This window comes from Macadamia integrifolia, chromosome 8, assembly GCF_013358625.1.
Source record: "Macadamia integrifolia cultivar HAES 741 chromosome 8, SCU_Mint_v3, whole genome shotgun sequence".
In the NCBI taxonomy this organism is placed as follows: domain Eukaryota; kingdom Viridiplantae; phylum Streptophyta; class Magnoliopsida; order Proteales; family Proteaceae; genus Macadamia; species Macadamia integrifolia.
In genome coordinates, this window is record NC_056564.1 from 8,360,351 (window position 1) to 8,369,716 (window position 9,366).

Genomic DNA, 9,366 nt, shown 5'->3' on the forward strand with positions numbered 1-9,366 from the left:
AAACTAAAACTGACAATGCCATCTCTGCCGAGCCGCTCCCTGCTCTGAAACAATCAACACAAGCAATTTCACGGCTTCAACGTTGACAGTCTCTCCTAGTTTTGCTTCACTGTACAGAACCTGTGGAGTCTGGGTAAGCTTGTCTTTGTTCATTGCGAGATTGAGCAGATCAGAAAATCAACATTCTACTTTGACACGGCGGTGCTGGTGTTGACAACGTAAAATAAAGGTTTTATAGATCTGCCAGCTATGATTAGAGTTTTGTTGTCTTCGTGGAGAGAGAGATTCAACGACATTGTTACATCGTGGTCCTGCTCATGGTCACGAATTGAAGAAATCAAGGCGGGAATAGCACCAGATTCCCCAATAAGAGAAAGGTGGGGTGATAGAGGGTGCAGGCGCAGGGGTCGGGAAAGGGAGGAGATGGAGTCGCAATGGAGTAGGGACGGGGAGCGATATGAAGTGCGAAGGGGAATGGGACTGCAGGGAGGCTGGGGCCAAGGGCAGGGATGAGAGAGGGAGAGTGAAAAGGAAAGGGAGAAACAGAGGGGAGAGGAAGGGGAGGGGGCTGAAGATGGAGAGGAAGGGAGAGGGAAGAGAAACGGTTGCTGTGGTAGTGGTGGGTGGGTGATGCATAACAATGGGAATAAGGTGCTAACATATGAGATTCTATTTTTATCAATAAAATAAGATAAACATATAAGATTCTATTATATTCCGCTAGTTCGTATATCATTTTCCTATTTTTCCTTATAAAAATGATAAAAGGAAGTCTTTCCGATAAAACATGTGGAGCAAGTACATAAAAAATCATTACCAAGAAACAAAAAAGAAAAAGATCTGGCCTTACGCTGTCCAAAATAAGAGGTAATTGAATGGAACCAGCCATATGATGAAATTTGACATTTACCTGAATCCATGACGGGCCATTGCTAAGTATGCATTTGAAAGTTGCCACATGGCCACTTAGCTATTGAGATGTTTTGCCAAGCTTAGTAACATGTCTTTTATGCAACAGTTTTTTATTTTATTATTTTTTTTAATTTCCACCTATTCTACAAAGTTTGGGAGAAAAAATTGATTCTTAAAATTTTTGCAAATTATTCATCAAGATTAAAAAAAAAAAATTGACATAAATAAAACTTGGCTAAAGACCGTTACTTGGTCACATAGCCCCTGCTACTGATGAGATTTTTGAATTCATATGAGGTCAGATGGTAATTTAACCATGTCCCATGTTTAAATACAAAAACCACACAACTAGGTAACTTCTCTTTGTCTATAGAACTTAAAAGAGCAAAATAAAAAGGATTCTACGTCTACCCATACAGAAGTAAAGCGCTTCTCTAGTCTGGCCCTCATTCCCGTCATTCCCATTTATGGGCTAACGAAATCACATGGCTATGTAACCCGAAAAAAAAAATAAAAAAAATCACATGTCTAGACTCCTAAATTATACATACAAAGTTAAAAGAATCCATCAGTTTAGATACCACAAAAAGTAAGTTAAAAACATTCTCATGGCCAATCCTTCAGTAGTACCTCCAGTCTACTACCCCTTGACAATTCATCTAGACTATTGCATGAGTCCACCCCTGGTTATCTGGTCCTTGCAACCCCTGGTACAGTCCTCGCATTTCTGCCTCCTACGCAGATAGGAAGAATGCAATGTCCTTTACCCTTAACATCAAGGTCAGGGTCTTCATCAGTTCTCACACACCAGAGTCCTTACTTTGCAAAGGCTGCCTAACTTGTAGTAGGAATGCGATTTCATGCTTCCATAATGAAGCAGAAACAAGCAAGGAGATTATATATAAAGAAGGGCAAATAAGGCTCTGTACTGTAACGATTCTGTTTTTTTAACATGATTTTGGGGCTAGCACACTTTTTTGCATTTCTATTTTTTTGGAGTGATTCTGCATCTTAAATGTTGTATGGTAATCGCAAAAAAAAATTGATTTTGTAACCTGAAAGAAACAGAAACATGTATGGTTCGTACTTAACAAAATCGTTTCTGTTAGAAACCAATATTTACATAAAGTGCCATATTCACCATGGGTGTCAAAGTTGTGATTTTTAAATAAAATCTAAGGATAATCAATGGTTTTTTAATAAATTCTAAGTTATGAAAATCATTATTATCCAAATAACTTAAGTTGAATGAGACAAATAAGAATATCTCCATATCAACAACATGGTGTTTACTTCAAATATGAAATGATTGTCGAGTATTCAATCACACCCCCACCCCCGCCCCCCGCCCCCCAACCCAGTCTCAATGTAATTAAAATTTCCATAAACACAATCACCACTGACATGTTGGGAACCACAGCTTCCAACAATTTATTGATCAAAGACCACCCATGGAACAAGCCCAGTATCACATACATTGTTCATGAAAATCAAGTCTCACTTGCTGAGATCTTATTTTCTTGGTAGAAACTTACTGAGATCTTCCACTGCTACCTTCTCCACTTCCTTCCTCATGCCAATATCTGTAGCATACCGGATTCGACAGTAGAGCCCAATCCCTGTTGCTACTATCCCATACACATTGGTGGTAAGAAGGCACAATGGTGTTGCCAAGATGGCAGAGACAGACCCACCTATTATTGATGTTGCTTGACCACTATGGCCAATTGCTCCTTGTTCAACAACAAGCAGACTGGTCTTACAGTAAATTGCAAAATCTTCACAGTTGCTCTCGAAAACATTATAACTCCGAAAGCCAGAATTGGCGGAATCTTGATGTCTGTACAGGATGCATACACTTTCAGGCCATTCCAAGCATGTGTTCCTTTGTATGTAAAAGAGAAACAACGAAGACATACCTCCAAATAGTGTGACAGGACAATGAATGTTTTGAATTGTTCTTCCATTTGCTAATAATCAAGAAAGACAAATTGAAGCAGTGTGTCACAGCCTACATATGACAAAAAATTTGGAAAGAAAAAAGAGGGCAAAAGAAAGCTATCATTTACAAAGGGACCAGTAGTTGCTCTTCTGAAATTTCAGTATCCCCCAATTCCAGTTGCTTTTGTCTTTAAATAGTGTTACTGTACCCAATGATGAGACTTGATATTGAGAATTCTATGAAGTTTTTTTGGTTTGAAAACATGGCTGCAGTGCGTGCTCCCCTCCTTTCTCCTCCCAGAAATTCTCTTCTCCCATCTCTTGTCGTTCTCCCTTAATTCAATTGAAGTTCCAGAAATGCAAGTCACACCTTGCCTGGCTACTGTCCATCATACCCACAGCAGAACATGAACTGAGAAAAGGATCCCGGAAGATCCCTGTTTGCCTTTTGGTTATGGTCGAAGAAAGCTGGCCCCCAAGTGATTCCAACACTTGAAAAGCCCTATCTCTATCACCCTTCCTGTGGAAAAATCTCTCTCTGAAACTAGGGCTGGACCTGCAACCATCGCCTTGTGAAATTGCAGAATCCGATTTGCTGTTCTGGACATCTCCTTCTCGCCTCCTTCTGTTGAGCAGAGCTTCTCGCCTCTCGCCTCTCGCCTCTCGCCTCCTGCAACTGAAATTGGGTTTAGGGTCGCCTCCTTCTCGCCTCTCGCCCCCTGCAAGTGAAAATGGGGTTAGGGTTTGTGAAACATAACAAAGTTATGTTTTGAGGGTAATTTCCCCATTTACCCCTCATAACTTATAAGTGATACCTATTTCGGCGCCTTTTGCTCAGAATGAATTCTAAAAGTGAAAAACAAGTATTTTGTGCTCCAAAAAATGGATTCAAAAGTCTCATAAGTGCCCGGTTCATTTCAAAAAAACAAGAAATTGAACCGGGCTTTCCATACAGGTTTTACCTCATTTCTGTTTCAAAAAAATAAAAAAAACATCAGAACCCATTTTTTAGAATGTTACAGTACAGAGCCTAAATAACTAATCTTGTTGGGGCAAAGCTTCCGACAAAGATTAGCCCAAGACGAGAGAAAGACAGAAATCCGGGCGGCCTTGAATTCACGCCTTCTCATTTCAATCAAAATTCCGACTCTTTCCGGTCTTCCACGTTACTCTCTTCGTGATTATCACTGAAATACATTTCACTGCCTCTGTTTTGGAGTTGGGATCAGATCCCTCCACTCACTCTCTCTCTCTCTCTCTGTGGGAACGTGGTACAAGACAGATGTCCGAGGATCTAAATAGACAAATGGAAAGGACAGCAAAGCCCGGCAGATGGCGCTCCACCCAATCCTCACAGGTCACCATTTTTTATTCTCTAATCTCTCTTTTATAGTCTCCTGGTTTATCAATTACTATATCTTCATTACCAGTTTCTGGCGTTCTATCTTGGAGCTTATCCTCCTCCATATCTGCTCATTACTTTGATCCATCAGTCGTTAACTTTCTGTCTCACTGGAGAGAATATGCATTGGGAATGGCAGTAGCACGCAAAACGGATTTTCCGTGCACTCCTATAATATATCATATAGTTTAGGACTGGAGACGACCAAAGTATTAGGACCAACCTATAATTAGCTCAAAACATTAATAATAAACAAATCTTAATCAACCTAATAAATCATATAATAGATTACAATCACCAAAACCAATGCGACCAATGTGTCCTGAAGCTGTTACCATTTTTCTCTTAAAGTCTTGGCAAACAAACAGGGGCGAAGCTTAGATAAAGCAGATTTGTTTCCCTTTTCTGTTCGTCGCGTGGTGTCTCCCTAGTACCCTACTTTGGTGGTTTTGTCTGTAAGTTTGTGTTTGTGACACCATTTATGCCCTTAAAAGACGTTTTTAGTAGATTGTCTACCGTTACCTGATGAGTGAACTCCTCTAGTCCTCTGCTTGGAAAAAGGTAAAAGAAGTGAAAGTTGGAACTATATGGTAATTGCATAAATTTAAGAAAGTAAAGAGATAAGAATTGGTAAGAAAAGCTTACTGTGCATGTTTGCTCGCCGACCAAAACGTTGAACGGTGGCCGCTTTTGTGTCATGTCTCCTCCTTCTGCCCTCTCTCTCTTCCTCTTTCTTTTTCTATGCACAAAAAACCAGGCGAGAATATCAAATCCTCTTGAGAGTTCAATCTCATTTTTCCCCTAAAATGAAAGCAATCTGAAATAAACAAAAAACGTTGGTGTTTGGTTACCAAATCAATAAAACAAAAGAGAACAAACCCTAGTTTGGAGTATTATATATACGAGGATTCCAGAATATCAACTTTTGGGTTCAGAAAATCAGAGGAAAGGCTGAGAAGCTCAGATATGGACGAAGGAATGTCAGGTTTTTGTATTAAAGCAGGAGGAAGATGTAGTGGTGGTGGTGGTGGAGGAGGAGGCGGAGGAACAAAGTGTGGACGTTGGAATCCGACTGCAGAGCAGGTGAAAGTACTGTCTGATCTGTTCAGATCAGGACTCCGGACTCCAACAACTGACCAGATCCAAAAGATTTCATCTCAGCTGAGCTTTTATGGTAAAATCGAGAGTAAGAACGTCTTCTACTGGTTCCAGAACCATAAAGCCAGAGAGAGGCAGAAACGAAGAAGAGTTTCCGTTGAAATAAGCGATATATTCGATGGTGCAGATAAGGTTTTCACTGAAAAACGTAGGTGACGAACCAAAATCGCATTAGTTATATACAGTAATCCACTAATACATGAGTAATTAAGGATCAGACAAGTTTTCCTTTTCTATTTTATATTCATAATCGATCTCCTTTCGTTTGTAATTTGTTCGACAGATGGTGGAGAGATAGAAGAGATTTCAGAACCTGAAAGAGTGTTTGAGACGCTGCAACTGTTTCCATTGAAGAACTCATATGAAGAGTTATCAGAATCACAGAAACTAAGATTGCTGAGAAGCGAACGCAACGAGATTACGACATTTTCATGTGCAATGGAGAGAGATCAGATTGATCATCCGCATCTTGATCTTCGTCTGAGCTTTGTGTAATCACAATTTCATATATTCATAGAACTCTCTAGCTACTTTGAATCAATTGAGATACAACTAGCTACTAAGTAGTACATAAATTTCACCAAACAAATGGAGAAATCTTACATTACTTTACTTTTATTTTTCTTCTTAATTGCTGATTTTGATCCTGAAATCCGTGTTTGTTGGGATTTCTATATGACACGTCGCTCCATATCTCGATCTTGGAAGAATGAGACAGTGGTCGCCGAGAGGTATTAAATGCTTCGACATTCTCCTCTGCGCTGCGCACTTCGTGGTGGTGTATTTGTTACGGTTACGCAGCACGGCAGGAGACGCATTAAATTACAAAAAAGTATCTCTCTACTCTGTCCCGCTGCCGCCTACAACGTCAGGGTGATATCGTCAATTCGTATTGATTACGGTGAGAGCCGCAAAATGACGATATCATATCACCCTTGCTTCTGTGTGTGGTAAACTGATAACTAAGGTGGGTTTTTTTTTTTAATTAAATTCTAAGAAACTATCGCAGGGAAAGGGGGAGGGATTAGGGGTGTCAATCGGTCGGTCTGGCTCGGTTTTGGTCCGGATTGAGTTGATTTCGGTGTGGGAAAGTTAAAATCGAAACCGAACCAATAAGAAAATTCCGATTTCGGTTTGGTTTTGGTTTCGGTGCGGTTTGGTTTCGGTTTGTCTTCGATTTCTTGAATCAATTTGTAACCGGGTCGGTTTTGGTTTTTGGTCCAGTTTGGATTCGAATTTCCATACAAATGTTTACAAAACTATGCAAATTTTGATTTTTTTAATGAATTTTGGAGTGTTTCGGTTTCTTACCGGTTTGGTTTCAGTTTCGGTCCGGGTTTTGAGTCTGTTTCGGTTTGGTTTCGGGTTCATCCGGTTTTCGGTGCGGTTCGATTTGGTTTTGGGGTTGCAATACTCCAAACCGAAACGACCCAATAAGGCTTTGGTTCGGTTCGGTCCGTGTTGTTATCGGTTCGGTTTAAGAATTGACACCCCTAGGAGGGATGATAGAAAAGGGGGAGGGAATGTGTCACACCCTGTTTACATAAAATCGAATCGATGATCGAGTTAACTCTAGTTAACCCAAAATCTGTCATGATCATCTGATACGGTATCTCACCACAACATACCCACATCTAAGATAAGTGTTCAAAAGTTCAACGGAAGACTTAAATTACATGTAAATATATCTCCAATATACTTGATACCCAAATTGTAGTATATAGCTAAGTACATGTGGGCTCGCAGACATGATATTTATACAAAAGAATAACAATTTATATATCAAGTACACAAAGGAGAGGTCATAAAAAAAAAAATCCTGTACAGTGTCATTGTTGCAGTCCTGCAGCACAGCCCTCGCACATGCAATCAGCACCATGTTCATACTTATCAGGAATCCACCAATCCTCAACAGGAAACTCGACTGTGGGGCCTGACTCCTGATCTTTAGGTTGGTGATCTACAAAATCATCTAAAAGAGGTGTGCATATGAGGTGAGTTCATTAGCTCAGTAAGTGAGAAGAAAGACCACACAAGCATTCATATCCATATGTATTATATGCAATGCAATTCCTTTTAATCTTATCCACCTAAACAACATTACTAAGAGAGAGAGAGAGAGAGAGAGAGAGAGAGAGAGAGAGATCTTGGGTATGCCCGTCTCTTTATGCATTGACTTGGACTTGTCTGGCCAACCTGTGTTCAAAGTCACCCTTGCCATCATGGTCCATAGGGAACCCGCCTCAATCCTCTCTGGTTCGGGTCCTGCATTGTTAAACCGGGTTAACCGTGTAAATAAGCCAGATTTTAAAAGTAGGGTATCACAGAATACATGTGACAGGAGTCAATTCTTAGACCTTTCACACTCGACCTCTTTTCTACAGAGGCTGCAAGTAATTATGCACTAGATAACTCGCATAATTGTTAAGCGAATAATCTATGCATTAAATGGAGGTAGTTACTCTCATTAGACATTGATCCTTGTCTTTCAAAGCAAAATGTTTAACTTCTTTTTCATGTCAACAAGTGATGCCCATGTTACAGTGTAGCTAAATGATGAGGGGAATGTCTTTTTTCACCCTCAGAATCTCTTCACTCAATATTGTGAATACATTATTCCCCCCAATTAATTAAAAAGTCTAAAATGCTATTTTCATTTTTCTCCGAGTCCCAGCAGAGCGGGTGAGTTTAGACAGAACCGTGGATAAAAAAAAAAATAGGGCCTAATAATCTATTGAATCCGATTATCTCTCCACCCATGGTGAAGAGAGGGAATCTCTTCATCCAATTGATTTGATATTGATTGAATTGAGAGGGGTATTTTCAACAATAAACAATAGAGGGTGGAAATTAAGGATTCAAATCCTCTATGGCTAGCAGTGAGTGGCAGTGAGGATCCAATAGCTGAGAAGGCCTTAGCATGCACATCAGTCGTCTGATGCTCACTGTCACTCACTGCCTCATCATAGAGAATTTTTGTATGAGAATTATATGAACCTAAAGGCCACTCATAGCATTAAATCACTATTGGTGAAGTGGGTGAAGAATGTTCATGGTATTTTTTTTTAATATATATTTACTAAATTTATGTTTAAAATACGGCAAAAAGGCTTGTATTGGGGAGTGTCCCCTGCACCTACACGCATAGGTGAACCATTATGGTCAAGTTGAGTGGCACCTACACTCAGATAGGGGCAAATTGATGGCCCGTCCCCTTAAATTGTAAATATCTCACTAACGTTGATTTTCCTACATGATGTGGCATTGGTGCAAAGGCCACGCAAGCAAACAAAGGTCTTTCACCCTTTAAAAATTTTAAGGGGATGAGTTCCTTATCTATTTTCCACAAAAAAATAGTTCCCTATCGAGGTGTGTGGCATACATTAGCGTTTATATCTCTTTCCTCTTGGCTCCACAGTAAAGAATAAATATATTCAAATAAGGAAGGAGAGATGACCACAGGAGTAGGAAGCCCCTAGCCTATAAAAATTTATCAGATGGGAATATGGGATCATGAATTCAGTTCTTGGTCTCGTGGTCTCTGTAGAAACTTATCTGATCCTGATTGGTATAGGAAAGGATTGGTACGTATCAATTATTTTTACCCCTTGTTTTTCAAAAAAAAAAAACATTTTTTTACTGTTTTATCCCTGAAATGATACCGATAATCGATCCAGATCGATCAAGGATTGAGGATTAATTTCAACCGATACCAATATAATATGACCGATATGATAATGATACTTAGAAACCATGGATGGGATCCTTTATTATTTTCTCACCCAAAAATTCTCCTTCTAAAAATTAATCAAATCATATTGAATTTTACGTAAATCAATACAGGCTGCTCCCATAGGGGCAACAAGCGCTAACAGGAAAAGGACATATTATTGCCACGTTTTCAAGTTTTAGCCAATAATAGATGAGGTTATCATCTCTTTTTTTTTTTTTTT

General features: G+C 39.6%; 1 protein-coding gene and 2 long non-coding RNA genes across 3 annotated transcripts; 1 reads left to right on the forward strand and 2 right to left on the reverse strand.

Annotated features, from left to right (window-relative positions):
- Nucleotides 1-2,317: 2,317 nt before the first annotated feature.
- On the reverse strand, nt 2,318-3,794 carry LOC122085427. Its single transcript, XR_006142124.1, has 2 exons — nt 2,832-3,794; nt 2,318-2,752 (listed from the first exon to the last, which is right to left on the reverse strand). It is a non-coding gene; the product is annotated as an uncharacterized LOC122085427 (long non-coding RNA).
- A 106-nt stretch (nt 3,795-3,900) lies between these two features.
- On the reverse strand, nt 3,901-5,812 carry LOC122085465. Its single transcript, XR_006142133.1, has 3 exons — nt 5,727-5,812; nt 4,901-5,072; nt 3,901-4,802 (listed from the first exon to the last, which is right to left on the reverse strand). It is a non-coding gene; the product is annotated as an uncharacterized LOC122085465 (long non-coding RNA).
- On the forward strand, nt 5,115-6,031 carry LOC122085464 (WUSCHEL-related homeobox 5-like). Its single transcript, XM_042653908.1, has 2 exons — nt 5,115-5,561; nt 5,697-6,031. Exons 1-2 carry the CDS (start codon nt 5,222-5,224, stop codon nt 5,906-5,908), a joined length of 552 nt encoding a protein of 183 aa, XP_042509842.1. The 5' UTR covers nt 5,115-5,221; the 3' UTR covers nt 5,909-6,031.
- The last annotated feature ends 3,335 nt before the right edge of the window (nt 6,032-9,366 follow it).

Coding starts and splice junctions, on each gene's coding strand:
- LOC122085464 (XM_042653908.1), top strand. CDS start 5,222: ATGGACGAAGGAATGTCAGGTTTTTGTATTAAAGCAGGAGGAAGATGT. Junction 5,562..5,696: donor TAAGGTTTTCACTGAAAAAC/GTAGGTGACGAA, acceptor TTTGTTCGACAG/ATGGTGGAGAGATAGAAGAG.